This window comes from Pseudophryne corroboree, chromosome 1 (assembly GCF_028390025.1).
Source record: "Pseudophryne corroboree isolate aPseCor3 chromosome 1, aPseCor3.hap2, whole genome shotgun sequence".
NCBI lineage: Eukaryota > Metazoa > Chordata > Amphibia > Anura > Myobatrachidae > Pseudophryne > Pseudophryne corroboree.
The window spans coordinates 153,265,468-153,283,723 of record NC_086444.1 but is presented as its reverse complement, the minus strand read 5'-3'; the positions used below and the strand labels follow the sequence as shown (position 1 = coordinate 153,283,723).

The following is an 18,256-nucleotide window of genomic DNA, read 5'->3' as shown; positions in this document are numbered from 1 at the left end:
CATCTTTATCAATCGTGTCAAATTCTGAGGACACACATTCTGACCATTTTTCAATAGCGCAAGTCACCCACGCGCAGGCAATAGTGGGTCTGAGCAGTGTACCATTAGCAACATAAATGGATTTTAATGTAGTTTTTATCTTACGGTCTGCCGGCTCTTTTAGTGAAGCCGTGCCAGGTGCAGGGAGAATTACCTTCTTTGTCAACCTGGACCGTGCACTGTCTAACACAGGGGGTGACTGCCGGGAAAGAATATATTACGCACGTGGGAGGGAGTTGATCTATTTCCCTGGAGTCCCCATCGTCGACACAGGACTCAGAGTCTGTGTCGGTAGCAGTAGCCATAACATTTAAATGGACTTCATGTGACCCAGAGAGGGTCGCCTGCAGATGGAAGAACGGAATGCTGACCAACATATCTTCTACATATTCAGCATTAGATACAGCTTTATCTAATCTCTTATTGATATGATGCATACCACCATGTATTTCATGCACCCATGCAGGCTCTTGTCTTGGTGTGCCGGTAGCGTCACCACCTTACAACTCTGTGTCCCCAAGCGGTTTCCTCCATGAAGGAACTCCATGCCTCAGATATGTCACCCACGTGTATCACACACACCTACAGACACACTGGGACTGATAGGGGACAGACCTCTGTCAGAGGGACACAAAAAGGATTAGCCAACTCACACCCCAGTGTAAACACACAAATCTGCGAAAATAAGAATTTACTCACCGGTAATTCTATTTCTCGTAGTCCGTAGTGGATGCTGGGAACTCCGTAAGGACCATGGGGAATAGACGGGCTCCGCAGGAGACTGGGCACTCTAAAGAAAAGATTAGGTACTATCTGGTGTGCACTGGCTCCTCCCTCTATGCCCCTCCTCCAGACCTCAGTTAGGGAAACTGTGCCTGGAAGAGCTGACATTACAAGGAAAGGATTTTTGGAATCCAGGGTAAGACTCATACCAGCCACACCAAGCACACCGTACAACTTGTGATAACCTTACCCAGTTAACAGTATGAACAACAACTGAGCCTCACTCAACGGATGGCTCATAACAATAACCCTTATTTAAGCAATAACTATATACACGTATTGCAGAAAGTCCGCACTTGGGACGGGCGCCCAGCATCCACTACGGACTACGAGAAATAGAATTACCGGTGAGTAAATTCTTATTTTCTCTGACGTCCTAGTGGATGCTGGGAACTCCGTAAGGACCATGGGGATTATACCAAAGCTCCCAAACGGGCGGGAGAGTGCAGATGACTCTGCAGCACCGAATGAGCAAACACAAGGTCCTCCTCAGCCAGGGTATCAAACTTGTAGAACTTTGCAAAGGTGTTTGAACCCGACCAAGTAGCCGCTCGGCAAAGCTGTAAAGCCGAGACCCCTCGGGCAGCCGCCCAAGAAGAGCCCACCTTCCTTGTGGAATGGGCTTTTACTGATTTTGGATGCGGCAATCCAGCCGCAGAATGAGCCAGCTGAATCGTGCTACAGATCCAGCGAGCAATAGTTTGCTTTGAAGCAGGAGCACCCAGCTTGTTGGGTGCATGCAGGATAAACAGCGAGTCAGTCTTCCTGACTCCAGCCGTTCTGGAAACATATATTTTCAAAGCCCTGACTACGTCCAGCAACTTGGAGTCCTCCAAGTCCGAGTAGCCGCAGGCACCACAATAGGTTGGTTCAAATGAAACGATGATACCACCTTTGGGAGAAATTGGGGACGAGTCCTCAATTCTGCCCTGTCCATATGGAAGATCAGATATGGGCTTTTACATGACAAAGCCGCCAATTCCGACACACGCCTAGCCGATGCTAAGGCCAACAGCATGACCACTTTCCACGTGAGATACTTTAGTTCCACGGTCTTTAGTGGCTCAAACCAGTGGGATTTCAGGAAATCCAACACAACGTTAAGATCCCAGGGTGCCACTGGTGGCACAAAAGGGGGCTGAATATGCAGCACTCCCTTAACAAACGTCTGAACCTCAGGCAGTGAAGCCAGTTCTTTTTGAAAGAAAATGGATAGGGCCGAAATCTGGACCTTTATGGACCCCAATTTTAGGCCCATAGTCACCCCTGACTGTAGAAGTGCAGGAATCAACCCAGCTGGAATTCCTCTGTAGGGGCCGTCCTGGCCTCACACCAAGCAACATATTTTCGCCATATACGGTGATAATGCTTTGCTGTCACGTCCTTCCTAGCCTTTATCAGCGTAGGAATAACTTCATCCGGAATGCCTTTTTCCGCTAGGATCCGGCGTTCAACCGCCATGCCGTCAAACGCAGCCGCGGTAAGTCTTGGAACAGACAGGGCCCTTGTTGCAGCAGGTCCTGTCTGAGAGGCAGAGGCCATGGGTCCTCTGTGCGCATTTCTTGCAGTTCCGGGTACCAAGTCCTTCTTGGCCAATCCGGAACAATGAGTATTGTTCTTATTCCTCTCTTTCTTACTATTCTCAGTACCTTGGGTATGAGAGGAAGAGGAGGAAACACATAAACCGACTGGTACACCCACGGTGTCACTAGGGCGTCCACAGCTATCGCCTGAGGGTCCCTTGACCTGGCGCAATATCTTTTTAGCTTTTTGTTGAGGCGGGACGCCATCATGTCCACCTGTGGCAGTTCCCATCGCTTTGCAATCTGTGTGAAGACTTCTTGATGAAGTCCCCACTCTCCCGGGTGGAGGTCGTGTCTGATGAGGAAGTCTGCTTCCCAGTTGTCCACTCCCGGAATGAACACTGCTGACAGTGCTTGCACGTGATTCTCCGCCCACCGAAGAATCTTTGTGGCTTCCGCCATTGCCATCCTGCTTCTTGTGCCGCCCTGGCGGTTTACAGGGGCGACCGCCGTGATGTTGTCTGACTGAATCAGCACTGGCCGGTTTCGAAGCAGGGGCTCTGCTTGACTCAGGGCGTTGTAAATGGCCCTTAGTTCCAGTATATTTATGTGTAGAGAAGTCTCCAGACTTGACCACAGCCCTTGGAAGTTTCTTCCCTGAGTGACTGCCCCCCATCCTCGGAGGCTTGCATCCGTGGTCACCAGGACCCAGTCCTGTATGCCGAACCTGTGGCCCTCGAGAAGGTGAGCACTCTGCAGCCACCACAGAAGAGACACCCTGGCCCTTGGGGACAGGGTGATCAGCCGATGCATCTGAAGATGCGATCCGGACCACTTGTCCAACAGATCCCACTGAAAGATCCTTGCATGGAACCTGCCGAAGGGAATGGCTTCGTATGAAGCCACCATCTTTCCCAGGACTCGCGTGCAGTGATGCACCGATACCTGTTTTGGTTTCAGGAGTTCCCTGACCAGAGATGCTAATTCCTGGGCCTTCTCCACCGGGAGAAACACCTTCTTCTGTTCTGTGTCCAGAATCATGCCCAGGAAAAGCAGACGCGTCGTAGGAATCAGCTGCGACTTTGGAACATTCAGAATCCAGCCGTGCTGTTGCAACACTTCATGAGAGAGTGCTACGCTGATCAACAACTGCTCTCTGGACCTCGCCTTTATGAGGAGATCGTCCAAGTACGGGATAACTATAACTCCCTTCTTCCGAAGGAGTATCATCATTTCGGCCATTACCTTGGTAAATATCCTCAGTGCCGTGGACAGGCCAAACGGCAACGTCTGGAACTGGTAATGACAGTCCTGTACCACAAACCTGAGGTACTCCTGGTGAAGTGGGTAAATGGGGAAATGCAAGTAAGCATCCTTGATGTCCAGCGACACCATAAAATCCCCCTCTTCCAGGCTTGCAATAACCGCTCTGAGCGATTCCATTTTGAACTTGAATTTCTTTATATAAGTGTTCAAGGATTTTAAATTCAGAATGGGTCTCACCGAACCGTCCGGTTTCGGTACCACAAACATTGTGGAATAGTAACCCCTTCCCTGTTGAAGGAGGGGGACCCTGATAATCACTTGCTGGAAGTACAGCTTGTGAATTGCCGCCAGTACTACCTCCCTTTCCATGGGGGAAGCTGGCAAGGCTGATTTGAGGTAACGGCGGGGGGGAGTCGCTTCGAATTCCAACTTGTATCCCTGAGATACAATTTGTACAGCCCAGAGATCCACCTGTGAGCGAACCCACTAGTTGCTGAAGTTTCGGAGACGCGCCCCCACCGCACCTGGCTCCGCCTGTGGAGCCCCAACGTCATGCGGTGGACTTAGTGGAAGCAGGGGAGGACTTTTGTTCCTGGGAACTGGCTGCATGGTGCAGCTTCTTACCTCTACCCCTGCCTCTGGCAAGAAAGGATGCGCCCCTGACCCTCTTGCCTTTCTGAGAACGAAAGGACTGCATTTGATAATACGGTGCTTTCTTAGGCTGTGAGGAAACCTGAGGCAAGAAAGTCGACTTTCCAGCTGTCGCTGTGGACACGAGGTCCGATCCCAAACAATTCCTCACCCTTATAAGGCAAAACCTCCATGTGTTTTTTAGAATCAGCATCTCCTGTCCATTGCCGAGTCCATAAGACCCTCCTGGCAGAAATGGACATAGCATTAATTCTAGAGCCCAGCAGGCAAATGTCCCTCTGAGCATCCCGCATATATAAGACGACGTCTTTTATATGGCCCAGGGTTAGCAAAACAGTATCCCTGTCGAGGGAATCTATGTCGTCTGACAGAGTATCTGTCCATGCTGCTACAGCACTACACATCCAGGCTGAAGCAATGGTAGGTCTCAGTAGAGTACCAGAGTGTGTATACACTGACTTCAGGATAGCTTCCTGCTTTCTATCCGCAGGCTCCTTTAGGGCGGCCGTATCCTGAGACGGCAGGGCCACCTTTTTAGATAAGCGTGTCAGCGCCTTGTCCACTAGGGAATGTTTCCCAACGTAACCTGTCCGTTGGCGGGAAAGGGTACGCCATCAGTAACCTCTTAGAAATCACTAGTTTCTTATCAGGGGAACTCCACGCTTCTTCACATAATTCATTTAATTCATCAGATGGGGGAAAAGTCACTGGCTGCTTTTTCTCCCCAAACATATAAACCCTCTTGGTATTAACAGGGTTAATCTCAGAAATGTGTAATACATCTTTCATTGCAATAATCATGTATCGGATGGCCTTGGTCATTTTAGACTGTAAATGTGCCTCATCATCGTCGACACTGGAGTCGGACTCCGTGTCGACATCTGTGTCAACCATCTGAGATAGAGGGCGTTTATGAGCCCCTGACGGTTTCTGAGTCGCCTGGGCAGGCGCGGGCTGAGACCCCGGCTGTCCCAAGGCTGCAGCGTCATCAAACCTTTTATGTAAGGAGCTTACATTGTCGTTTAAGACCTTCCACATATCCATCCAATCAGGTGTCGGCCCTGACGGGGGCGACCCCACACTTATCTGCCCTTGCTCCGCCTCCACGTAACCCTCCCCATCAAACATGTCGACACAACCGTACCGACACACCGCACACACACAGGGAATGCTCAGACTGAGGACAGGACCCCACAAAGTCCTTTGGGGAGACAGAGAGAGAGTATGCCAGCACACACCACAGCGCTATATAACACAGGGATTTTCACTTATAATAAGTGATTACCCAATAGCTGCTTTATATGTTTTATTTGCGCCTAAATTGATGTGCCCCCCCTCTCTTTTTTACCCTTCTTGTACCTGGATACTGCAGGGGAGAGCCTGGGGAGCTGCTTCCAGCGGAGCTGTGAAGAGAAAATGGCGCTGGTGTGCTGAGGAAGAAGGCCCCGCCCCCTCAGTGGCGGGCTTCTGTCCCGCTTTCTGTGTAAAAAAAATGGCGTTTTTTTTTTACATATATACAGTGCCAGACTGTATATATGTATTTTTATTGCCAAAAGGTACTTCAATTGCTGCCCAGGGCGCCCCCCGCCAGCGCCCTGCACCCTACAGTGACCGGAGTGTGTAAGTGTGCTGGGAGCAATGGCGCACAGCTGCGGTGCTGTGCGCTACCTTAAATGAAGACAGGAGTCTTCTACCACCGATTTCGTCGTCTTCAAGCTTCTGTTCTTCTGGCTCTGCGAGGGGGACGGCGGCGCGGCTCCGGGAACGGACGATCGAGGACAGGTGCCGGTGTTCGAACCCTCTGGAGCTAATGGTGTCCAGTAGCCTAAGAAGCACAAGCTAGCTGCAAGCAGGTAGGTTTGCTTCTCTCCCCTTAGTCCCACGTAGCAGTGAGTCTGTTGCCAGCAGAAGCTCACTGAAAATAAAAAACCTAATAAATACTTTCTTTACTAGTAAGCTCAGGAGAGCCCACTAGGAGCACCCAGCTCTGGCCGGGCACAGATTCTAACTGAGGTCTGGAGGAGGGGCATAGAGGAAGGAGCCAGTGCACACCAGATAGTACCTAATCTTTTCTTTCGAGTGCCCAGTCTCCTGCGGAGCCCGTCTATTCCCCATGGTCCTTACGGAGTTCCCAGCATCCACTAGGACGTCAGAGAAAAAAAAAATTATACACCAAGATTGTCAGAGGATGGTGCTTTAACTGTGCGTAAAGTCTAAAACAACAAACTGCAAGACTGGTGGCAGCATTGACCACAGCCAAAATGGTATTAATATACTGAATAACAACAACATAGTAACATGAATTATGCAAAGGTCTAAAAGGTAACGTGCTTACCGTTAACATTTATCAATGTTCGAATAATATCTTGGTGTACGGAAATGCATTTAACTTGAGAAATATCCCATTTATCAGATCCTGTGGCTGCAGCACCTAGTTTGAAGATTACTATAAGAACAACACCACAGATTAGGATTATTTCCAAAGAATATTGGCAATTATATCAAATAAAAATACATATAGATTTACTTAAAAACAGACCTATATTTATTTTTTATCATGGCTGTAAAACCTTAAAATAAATCAATGCATCACAACTAAAATAAACACTGTTTATAGTTTAGTCTAATAATGTAAATATGTAATGGTTATGCTCTTTAATTAGGAAACAAAAAAACATCACTCTTTTTTCTTTGTTCTACACTGTGTATTAGGGTCGATTCGGTCTTGACAAATATTTAATAAACTTGCAATTCTAAGACTTCCGGTGGGCGGGCCGAACGGATCGGCTGCTTTTAGAGAGCTCTCCGTGCACCTCGCCAGTATAGCCCTTATCATCGGCTATATCTGGCCCGGGGGCCCCAATTACACGACCACGGGGCGCGGAGATAATAGGGAGCAAAGAGGTGCTCTCCCCGGCTCGCTCCCCCTCCTCCTTTGAGCCCACCGAAAGAGGCACACGTGAAGTGCCCGGCACAGCGGCGGCCATCTTGGGACTCGCGACCATCCGAGTCCGGCCTGCCTGACACACAGCACAGCCAGCAAGTGCCCCAGAGAGACGGACGAGGGACGCCCCCACTCACCACCTATCGTGGCAATCACCGCTCGAACTCCGGTCTCCCGCAACGCACCGCGGACCCCGGCGGAGGCCTGAGATCTCCCTCCTGGGCACAGCGGCGGCCATCTTAGAACTCGCGAACAACCGAGTCCGACCTGCCCGACACCCAACACAGCCGGCAAGTGACTCGGGGAGACGGACGGGGGACGTCCCCAATCACCACCCCTCGCGGTAATTGCCGCTCGAGCTCCGGTCTCCCACACTGCGCCGCGGACCTCGGACGAGGCCCGCGATCCCCCTCCTGGGAATACTCCAGACCAGCCCCACAACCCACCAGCATCATTCCTGGAATAGCTGAAGGAGACTTCACAGCCGACCAGCACTGCAGTCACAGGAGGGTCTAACAGACGGCATTTTCCTCCATATTCATGCGAGCCCGCAGCACCTTGGTTACCTGAGACCTACTATACCACACCCCCGGCAACTCCTGGCAAACGACAGGTGAGCGGTGCGGTCACACTTCCCCCCAACCCGATACTACAAGGCAGTGAACCGCCATCACACGCTGTGGGTCCCACAGGTACCGCGCTGGTCGCTGCCTGTAACCCACGACAACGACAGGCGAGCCTTGTGTTTTGAGCCCAAACAAGTCTGACAAAATCAACCTACAAATAGGGCCTTGCTGACCCCTTCCAGGTATCCTGAGATTTCCCTGACCGTCCTATACCAGCAGCAAAGTTTAAGTCGCGTTCACACAGCATCACAACCTTTAAACCACACTACACCTAACCTGAAGACAAACTTATCATCATGGAAAAATACGTGGCTAAAACACTCCGGGCAAATAAAAATTCTCAAAATAAAAACAAGCCGGCACCCAAAGAACAAAGCCCACTTCAACAGCGGTCACCCTCCTCACCGGGCGAAAGAGATGCAGACGACTCATCATCGACTGACCTCAGGGCCAGCCCGTCCGCAGTACAGAGGGCCAGGGAGATAACGGAAATCATTTCACCCTTGTTTGACGCGAAACTGGCACCCCTATTAGAGGCCATCAACTCAGCTGCGGCCCAAATATCACAGCACACTCAACGATTAACAGAGGCTGAGGATCGCATCTCCACATTGGAAGATGACCAACATGCGACCCAATCTCAATTAAAAGCTCACGACAGCACACTAGCAGCCATGAACGATAAAATCGAAGATTTGGAAAATCGCAATCGTCGAAACAATCTACGACTCGTTGGGCTTCCGGAGACGATCAGACAAAAAGATTTGATGGACTTAGTCACCCGCTGGTTACCCTCAACTTTAGACCTATCTTCCTCGCCGACCTCATACCTAGTAGAACGAGTTCACCGCATCGGCCCCGAAAGACAACCCTCCCAATCTGCTCATTCACGCCCCAGACCGGTAATTTTCAAACTGCTAAACTACCTGGACAAGGTGAAAATTATGGAACTGTACCGCAAGAGTTCCGGTCTCTGTTATGAGGGCTCCAAGATCCTCCTCTTCCAGGATTTCTCCTTCCAAGTCTCCTCACAACGAAGGGAATTCTCCCCAGTATGCAAGGAACTATTCACTCGGAACATTAGATTCGCACTCTTATACCCCGCAAAATTAAGAATCTTCCACGCAGGAAAACCAAATTATTTTGATTCCCCTGAAACAGCACGAAACTTTCTCAAATCACTTGACACCCATGGATCAAACTCCTGTATGGATGATGCGGACTGAGTGCCCTAGAATAGCAAGTATCCTTTTGTTATAAATAATCTTCAATATTTTTCTAATGGCTAATTCACTACTAACTTTAGACAGTCGATTAGCCTGGTTACAGATAACTCTGTTGTTTTCACATATGATGTTGGGACAGGGGAGGGGGGAATGTGGTTGCCCATCCTCTCTGTCTATGCCTACCTTTTTCCCTTTGTCTAATCTTTTCACAGTTTCAGTTAAACACAAATGGTTCCTAGAACCATCCTCTTGGGTTCAGATATTTAAAAAATGTTTTGACCGATGGCTTATACTGTTTTTGTTGTCACAGTTTATATGTATGACAGTGCATCATGGTTACCTAAATACTACCCTGCGCGCTGCCATATCACACTCCTTTGGGTCTACCCCCGCTCGCTGGGACGGGGGGTTGGGCCTTTGCTTGTGGCTTCTCTCTCCAAGTTCCATCAGACTGGGTATTGGATAATGATAGACCCACGAGCAGCTGAAACATCTATAGATGGCACAAAGTCATCGCTCAAATTAGTCTCATGGAACGTGGAGGGCTTGAACACACCGATTAAGAGGAAGAAAATTCTAAACCACCTTAAAAAATTTCATCCAGATGTGGTGTTTCTACAGGAAACACACTGGCGTATTTCAGACCCAAATACATTGAGAGATGCTTGGGTGGGTGATTTTAGAAGCGCCTCATATAGCACAAAGACACGAGGGGTCTTAATACTCTTTCGTAAATCATTGCACTATAAAATAAGGGAAGAGTGGATAGACCCAGAAGGACGATTCTTATTATTGAAGATGGATATTGAGGGTGAATGATTTACCTTAGCATGCATCTATGCACCCACAGGATCAAACGCACCTTTCTTCTCAAGCATATTTGTTAACCTACAGGGTTGGATCGAGGGCTCATTGATTTTGGGAGGTGATCTTAATGTAGTCCTAGACCCTCAGTTAGATGTATCAGGAAGTCCTAAACAATCAGGCTCCAATAGGTCAATACCACCCACACTCTCCTTGATGCTAGACTCCCTACAACTTCTCGATCCCTGGAGATTCATACACCCAGATGACAGGGAATACTCCTTCTTCTCCCACCCGCACAAAACATTCTCTAGACTGGACTATTGGCTGGTGTCGGCCTCTTTAATTCACAGAGTAGAAGATTCCACCATAGCCAGTATCCTACTATCTGATCACGCTCCTATCTCATTAACAATCACGTTGACCACACCTCGCACAATCTCTTATAATTGGCGCTTCCCAGAATATTTAGCCACCTCAGAAGACTTTAAGCTCTATCTGTCTCAGTCCTTCTTAAACTATACACAAGACAATGCAACACACACAAACGATATGAACCTTTTTTGGCAAGCTTCCAAGCCTGTTCTCAGAGGCCAAATAATATCTTATGTAGCCACAAAGAAAAAACACCTTAAGGAAAGGATGTCCACAGCCTCTCAACAGGTGACCACCACATATTCAAGGTTATTGGCCGACCCCACTGAAAATAATAGACTACAATACAAGGACGCTAAATTAGTTCACGACACTTTATGCACAGAACAGGCCAAGCTATTCCTCTCTTTTCAAACTAACAAATACTTTCGCTGGAGCAATAGGCCAGGAAAATTATTAGCTAACATGGTAAGAACCCGAGACACTCCCAAGCATATCTCCTTGATTCGAGACAGTCACACTAAACCTTCACTGACTCAAGAAGCAGTTAGTAACACTTTCCTGAAATTCTTTGAAAATTTATACACAGCACCCCATGACCAACCTGAGATGGGAGAGAACTTCTTACTACAAGCTGACCTTCCTACTCTTAGTGACACTGATAAAATGAGTCTCACCGCCCCCGTCACAGAAGAAGAACTAGAACTAACCATAAAATCCCTTCCCAATGGGAAATCTCCAGGCCCAGACGGTCTGTCAGCAGCCTACTATAAAACACTCCTTCCACACATCAAAAAACACTTAAGGGCCCTCTATAACTCAATTCTGACTGGAGGTCCGGCTCCGCTCGACTTCAACACAGCCAGAATTATTGTTTTACCTAAACCAAACAAAGATCATACTTTGGTCTCATCCTATAGACCCATCTCGCTACTGAACCAAGACTTCAAAATTTTTACAAAAATCCTTGCCTCCCGCCTCCAATTGATACTGCCCACACTTCTACACCCTGCACAGACAGGATTTCTACGTAATAAGCACTCTGTGATCAATGTTCGATCTTTACTAGCGGCCATGATCAAATCCCACGAATCACGGGAGATGGGAAATATAATCCTCAGCTGCGACGCAGACAAGGCCTTCGACAGGGTATCTTGGGCCCATATTAATAGGATATTTAAACACCAGAACTTTGATCCAGCCTTTACACATGTTTTTCAAACACTATACCAAAACCCCCAAGCATTCTTAACAATCAACGCCCATAACTCTAAACGTTTTATACTACAACGTGGGACCAGACAAGGTTGTCCTTTATCCCCTCTCTTATTTAACCTAGCTATGGACCCCCTCCTCAGACACTTCTTAAAGGAAAAAAAATGGAGAGGTATTAAACTAGCCAATCAGGAACTTAAATTTTCAGCATTTGCAGATGACATACTACTTTACGTTAGCAATCCTCATGAGGCCATGCCACATTTGCTTAATATACTTAATTCCTTTGAAACAGTATCAGGATTCAAAATTAATTACTCAAAGACAGAAGCATTAGCCTTCTTTCCTGCAGCTAAATTGGGGTGGGGTGACACCTTTCCATTCCAATGGGCAAAGAATAACCGTCTCACCTATCTGGGCATCATAATCCCAGATCATCCTTCCAAATTATACTCCCTCAATATTCTCCCACTCCTCGCCAGAACTCACGCAGATTTCATCAGATGGGCTCACCTTCCGCTGACATACACAGGCAGAGGTCACTTGTATAAGATGATCAGCTTCCCACGCCTCTTATACGTGTTACAAATGCTTCCGATGATCCCAAATAAAGGCACATTTACACAACTAGACAAAGCACTGACTAAATTTATCTGGGCGGGTAAACGCCCACGTTTCTCCCTATTCAAATTGCGACAACCAAGGTCACTCGGGGGTTTAAACCTACCATGCCTTCGAGCATACGCATTGGCAGCAAATTACAGGATTGCCCTGGACTGGATTGGTGGACAAAACAAATACACCAATGCACAACTAGAACAATCCTTCAGTCCCACCTGGAACTTGACATCCCTACTACACACCTCCCCGAATAACATGCCCAACCACATAAAAGACAATGTGCTCATCTCTTCTACTTGTGCTGCATGGCAAAAGATCCGCTCTCAATTAAAACTCTCAAACCAGACGTCACTCTTCACACCCCTCTGGGGCAATCCTGATTTTAAACCACATGTCACCTCTCCGATATTCCGTAATTGGCACGAAGGGGGACTAAAATATGCACATCACTTCTTAGACACCCAAAATTTAACACTACTCACACACTCGCAGATCATAGAACGTTTCCCGAACCTATCCATACCATTGTTCCCCTTCCTTCAAGCAAGCAGCTTTGTAAGAAAATTATTATCCAGTCTATCCTCCCAAGACATTTCCAACGCCTTAGATAGATCGGCTCGACTTAATCCAAAAGATCATTTCTCAATAGCATTCATACACACACACTCTCGCCCATTACTAAATTTAGATTCTGGCACAGTGGGCTTACTGAAATGGACAAGGGACTTCCCGGACCTGACACTAAGAAATATTTTAGACGCCAACAGCTACCTAGATAAGACACTGGGCTCAGTCACATACACAGAGATGCACCAGAAAATATTACACATAGCATATGTCACCCCCAGGTTGAGGTTTCTTATAGGAGCTGCCCCTACATCACGCTGTTACAAATGCACCGCTTTAGAAGCGGGTATAGTCCATTGCCTCTGGTCATGCCCTAAAGTACAGGTCTTATGGCAGGCACTCCAATCATATATAACCACAGAGCTGAAAATACAATTTACCATAAATAAGACCTGGGCGTTTTGGGGCATTTACCCACCTTCTTCACACAACACGCTAACCAAAGGTAATCGCATCCTATTAATCAAACTGGCCGCTGCAACAAAGAAAACAATCCTCTCTCAATGGATCGCCACTGATCCAATCCCCATCACATTGTTACATCCCAGAATCTCCCATCTCTTCCACCTGGATTGGACCAACACCTCACTACAGAAAGACAAACTAACAGAAAAATACTTCCAAACTTGGCTACCGTATGTTATAACCTTATCTCCACTGGTAAGGGCCGCTTTACGACAATGTTTTCAAGATACCAGATGGTACCTACTAGAGACGCTTAACTCTACTGCTCCTTTCTGACTCTGATCTTCATCTATATACCTGTCTTCACATAACTTCCATAGAATATGATATGACTTTATAATATCACGTTCATCTTTGCATAATTGATTGTTCTAAATACATATCTAAGGATGTTAAAATATGGCGAAACACCATAATTTATATGTATTGTCAAGCTGTTTTGCACTGGATACATTTGTGATCTGTTATCTGTTACTATATTCTGTAACCATCTGTCAATAAAAAATTTATAAAAGTTAAACTTGCAATTCTACAATCCAGGTGCTTGGTAAAGAACATAAAAATAAAATGAAAAACAATCTAGGACAATGTAAAATAAAAGTAGTTTCTACACTACCTACTGAGAAGTGGTACCCAAGATAAAGACATTGGACTAGATGCATCATCGCTTGGAGAGTGATAAAACGGAGAGAAAAGGTACCAGCCAATCAGCTCCTAACTGCCATGTGACAGGCCCTGTTTGAAAAATGATAGGAGCTGGTTGGCTGGTACTTTATCCCTCTCCTTTTTATCACTCTCCATGCGATGATGCATCTAGCCCATTGCCTAGTTCCTTGACCAGATTATGCAGCACAATTATCTGTTGTATCTTAAGCGCATTTTCATAGCAGCAACTGCAACTCTATGTTTAAGCACTTGCCTAACAAACAGTGTCCTGTGAGCTTTCATTTACTGTAACTTGTTTTCAGTTAACTATTATAGTGGATTTTTTTATATTACTTGAGGGTTAAATACCAATCAAGGGCGTAGCTACCATAGGTGCAGGCAGTGCAGCTGCTATGCGGCCCAGAGCTGCGAGGGGCCCACCTTCCCTGTCACAGTTACATGTGTTATATACATTTTTTTGCGTAGGGATCCTTTCAGTTTTTTTCATTGGGGCCTGAAATATATCTAGGTATGCCCCTGGACTTGCTCATTGTAGTGTGGTATAAAATGAACTGGACGGCATTTTAAGGTTATATAATATGAACCGGGGCACTGTAATGAGGCACAATATGAATGGGGAGCACTATATATCATAATGTGAATTGGGGATACTGTGCGGCATAATGTGTACTGGAAGCTCTGAAATGTGACATAGGGTGAACTTAAGCACTACTGCAATTCATAAAAGAAACTAGGGCACTACTACGGGGCATAACATTGAATAAGGCTCTACTATATTTCTGAAAATGAACTAGGGCACTATTATAGGGCATAAAATTAACAACTGCTGCAGAGAAGTGTCTCTCTAGAAGCATTGGGACGGGGGCCCCTTCAAAATGTTGCTATGGGGCCCACAAAGTTCTGGCTACGCCCCTGATACCAATATTTTGGTTCACTGTTAGAAAATGGCTACAGAACAGGGGTGTGAGCAGTAGATCCAAAGAGAAGCAGAAATGTCAGTGACTGTGGTCTCCCACTCCCTCCTGCAAAATGCCACTAAGCCCCAGTTTTCAGCAGGGCTCAGGGACTAATCATGGAAGCCATGGGCTATGGTGAGAGACAGACGGAGGTTCCTTCTCTAGGTGGTAATGCAGTTTTAGGAAGAGGTTAGTTGAGTCCACAAAGACCGCTGTCAGTCCTCATACTTTATTGCTGCAGTCGCACCAAACATCCATTGTGCCAAGCATCTTTTTCACTCTAATTTGCATCTTGCATCACAGATATACAGTACAAGTATCACATATCAAATTAATCAGTTAAGTTTGTTTGCGACAGAGACGCACACTCACGAGAAAAAGCTGACACATCGTTAGACACGGACTCTCTTGCGCTGAATGGCGTATTGAGGCTAGGTTTATGAGGACACATATGTAGGTGTTTTGCCTTAAAACTTAAGTATAAAAATATTAAAACTCACTCAGATCTCTTCCAATTGCTGTAGCGATACAGTTCTTGGCAAGTTCAATCATTGTGACAATACCTAATGAGAATGGAAAAATATACACAACTTCCAGTTTTCAGTTTTTTTTAAGCAAAACACACATGTAACTATATACACATACTCAGCAATAAGTCATATTTTGATTCTAGAAATGTTATACATTCTGATCTAATGATATTTAACCTGTTGCTGCAGTCGTGCCAAACAGCCCCTCTTGGCGCCCCACGTCCCGTGAGACTCCGCTACTTTTCACATCTTTTTACCTGAAAATGCATCTTAGCTGTACAAAGATAAGAGGATTCATGTTCTTACCTGGTTAATTCCTATTCTTCGACTTCATAGGGGCACAGGAATGATCTCTGGGTATGGCCTGGAGAGAAGAGTATGGGCACCAAATAGTGACTTCTTTTTTTCCCAGCATTCCAGGCCTCCGTCTGCACTATAACCTGCCCCCCAGCCAGTTAAGTTAGCAAGCCCACGGCAAGGAGCGAGGAGAATGAGAGGGAGAAGGAAGACCAGCACACACTCAGAAACACATACACAGAGGAAAGGTGTGCAGAGAACCGGTGTCATAAGAATCCTGTATTCTATCGTATTCAATATAACATACTTTCTCACACACAAGGCCATTAACCATACTACACCAATGTACATCTCTTTGCTTATCTCAAAATATCTCCCAACCCAACCTCTTTGCGCTTCACAAGATCTACGTCTCTTATCCACACTCATTATTCGATGTCATTCACAACTGCAAGACTTTCTTTGGGCTGCACCCACTCTATGGAATGCCCTCCCACGCACAATAAGACTCTCCTCTAGTCTCCAAACCTTCAAGTGTTCCCTGAAAACTCACCTCTTCAGGCTAGCTTATCACATTCCGGAACTGCCCACATAACCTTTACTTCCTTAATGTGGAGTCCACTCCTATATTCACATATTTTTCCATTCTTCACTTTCCCATCCTCTTGACTCCAGGACAACATTGCTGTGTGACCATATCATACAGCCCACCAAGAACCTTTGCAATCTGGTGGCCCTTTATGCAATAGAGAACACCTATCCTTGTGTATCAATTCCTACCTCCCTATAGAGTGTCAGCTGGCGAGCAGGGTTGTCCTACCTCTATGGCTGTCTGTTATTACCCAGTCTTGTTTTTTTCACTGTTATTCCAAATGTTTTGTTTTAGGTTATCACTATTTCCAATTGTAAAGCACAACGGAATTTGCTGTGCTATATAAGAAAACAGGATTTTGGTCCTCACCGTTAAATCCTTTTCTCCTAGTTCGTAGAGGATGCTGGGGACTCCAAAAGGACCATGGGGTATAGACGGGATCCGCAGGAGCTTGGGCACACTAAAAAGACTTAAAACTGGGTGTGAACTGGCTCCTCCCTCTATGCCCCTCCTCCAGACCTCAGTTATAGGAACTGTGCCCAGGAGAGACGGACAGTACAAGGAAAGATTTTTGTTTTAACTAAGGGCTACCAAACTACCAGCCCACACCATAAACATACCGTACAACCGGAATAACGCCAAACCAGATAACAGTATGCATAAAACTCCAGCAACCAGCTGCAACAAACCAATACACAACTCGTGTACAAACTCACTTAACCAGTAAGAAAACACACTGCAAGTAATAGTCCGCACTGGGACGGGCGCCCTGCATCCTCTACGGACTAGGAGAAAAGGATTTAACGGCGAGTACCAAAATCCTGTTTTCTCTTACGTCCTAGAGGATGCTGGGGACTCCAAAAGGACCATGGGGATTATACCAAAGCTCCAGAACGGGCGGGAGAGTGCGGACGACTCTGCAGCACCGACTGAGCAAACGCCAGGTCCTCGTCGGCCAGGGTATCAAACTTATAGAACTTAGCAAAAGTGTTCGAACCCGACCAAGTAGCTGCTCGGCAAAGCTGTAGCGCCGAGACACCTCGGGCAGCCACCCAAAATGAGCCCACTTTCCTGGTAGAATGGGCTTTAACCAATTTCGGCACCGGCAGTCCTACCGAAAAATGAGCCTGCTGGATCGTACTACAAATCCAGCGTGCAATAGTCTGTTTTGAAGCGGGATGACCAATCTTGTTGGCCGCATACAAAACAAACAACGCTTCAGTTTTCCTAGTAACAGCTGTCCTAGAAACATATACTTTTAACGCTCTTACAACATCCAGAGATTTTGGAATCACCACCTCTTCCGTAGCTACCGGAACCACAATAGGTTGGTTAATGTGAAATGAAGAAACCACCTTCGGTAGAAATTGTTGACGAGTCCTCAATTCCGCCCTATCCGAATGAAAAATCAAGTACGGGCTCTTATGCGATAAAGCTGCCAATTCCGACACTCGCCTGGCAGATGCCAGTGCCGAAAGCATAACGACCTTCCAAGTGAGAAATTTCAACTCAACCTTATGCAAAGGTTCAAACCAGGAAGACATGAGAAACCGTAAGACGACATCGAGGTCCCATGGAGCAACAGGAGGTACAAACGACGGATTGATATGCATCACACCCTTCACAAAGGTCTGAACCTCTGGGAGGGCAGCTAACTCTTTTTGAAAGAAAATAGACAAAGCCGCAATTTGCACTTTGATGGAACCCAATTTCAGGCCTGCATCTACGCCCGCCTGTAAAAAGTGGAGAAAACGACCCAAGTGAAAGTCCTCCGCAGGAGCCTTTTTAAGCTCACACCAGGAAACATACTTCCTCCAGATACGGTGATAGTGTTTCGCCGTAACCTCTTTCCTAGCCTTAATAAGAGTTGGAATGACTTCCCTGGGAATACCCTTACGAGCTAAGATCTGGCGCTCAACCTCCATGCCGTCAAACGCAGCCGCGGTAAGTCTGGAAACACGCATGGACCCTGCAACAACAGATCCTCTCTTAGAGGAAGCGGCCAAGTATCTTCCACCAGCAAGGCCTGAAGATCCGGGTACCAGGCCCT

General features: G+C 46.8%; 1 protein-coding gene across 2 annotated transcripts in view; it reads right to left on the bottom strand.

Annotated features, from left to right (window-relative positions):
• WDR41 (WD repeat domain 41) overlaps positions 1-18,256 on the bottom strand; it is a 103,503-nt gene that overhangs the window by 11,946 nt on the left and 73,301 nt on the right. For both annotated transcript variants that reach the window (XM_063963654.1, XM_063963658.1), the window contains exons 7-8: positions 15,288-15,350; positions 6,598-6,708 (exon numbers count right to left, since the gene is read on the bottom strand). In XM_063963654.1, the coding sequence (XP_063819724.1) occupies positions 6,598-6,708; positions 15,288-15,350 (174 nt within the window). The remainder of the gene's footprint in view (positions 1-6,597; positions 6,709-15,287; positions 15,351-18,256) is intronic.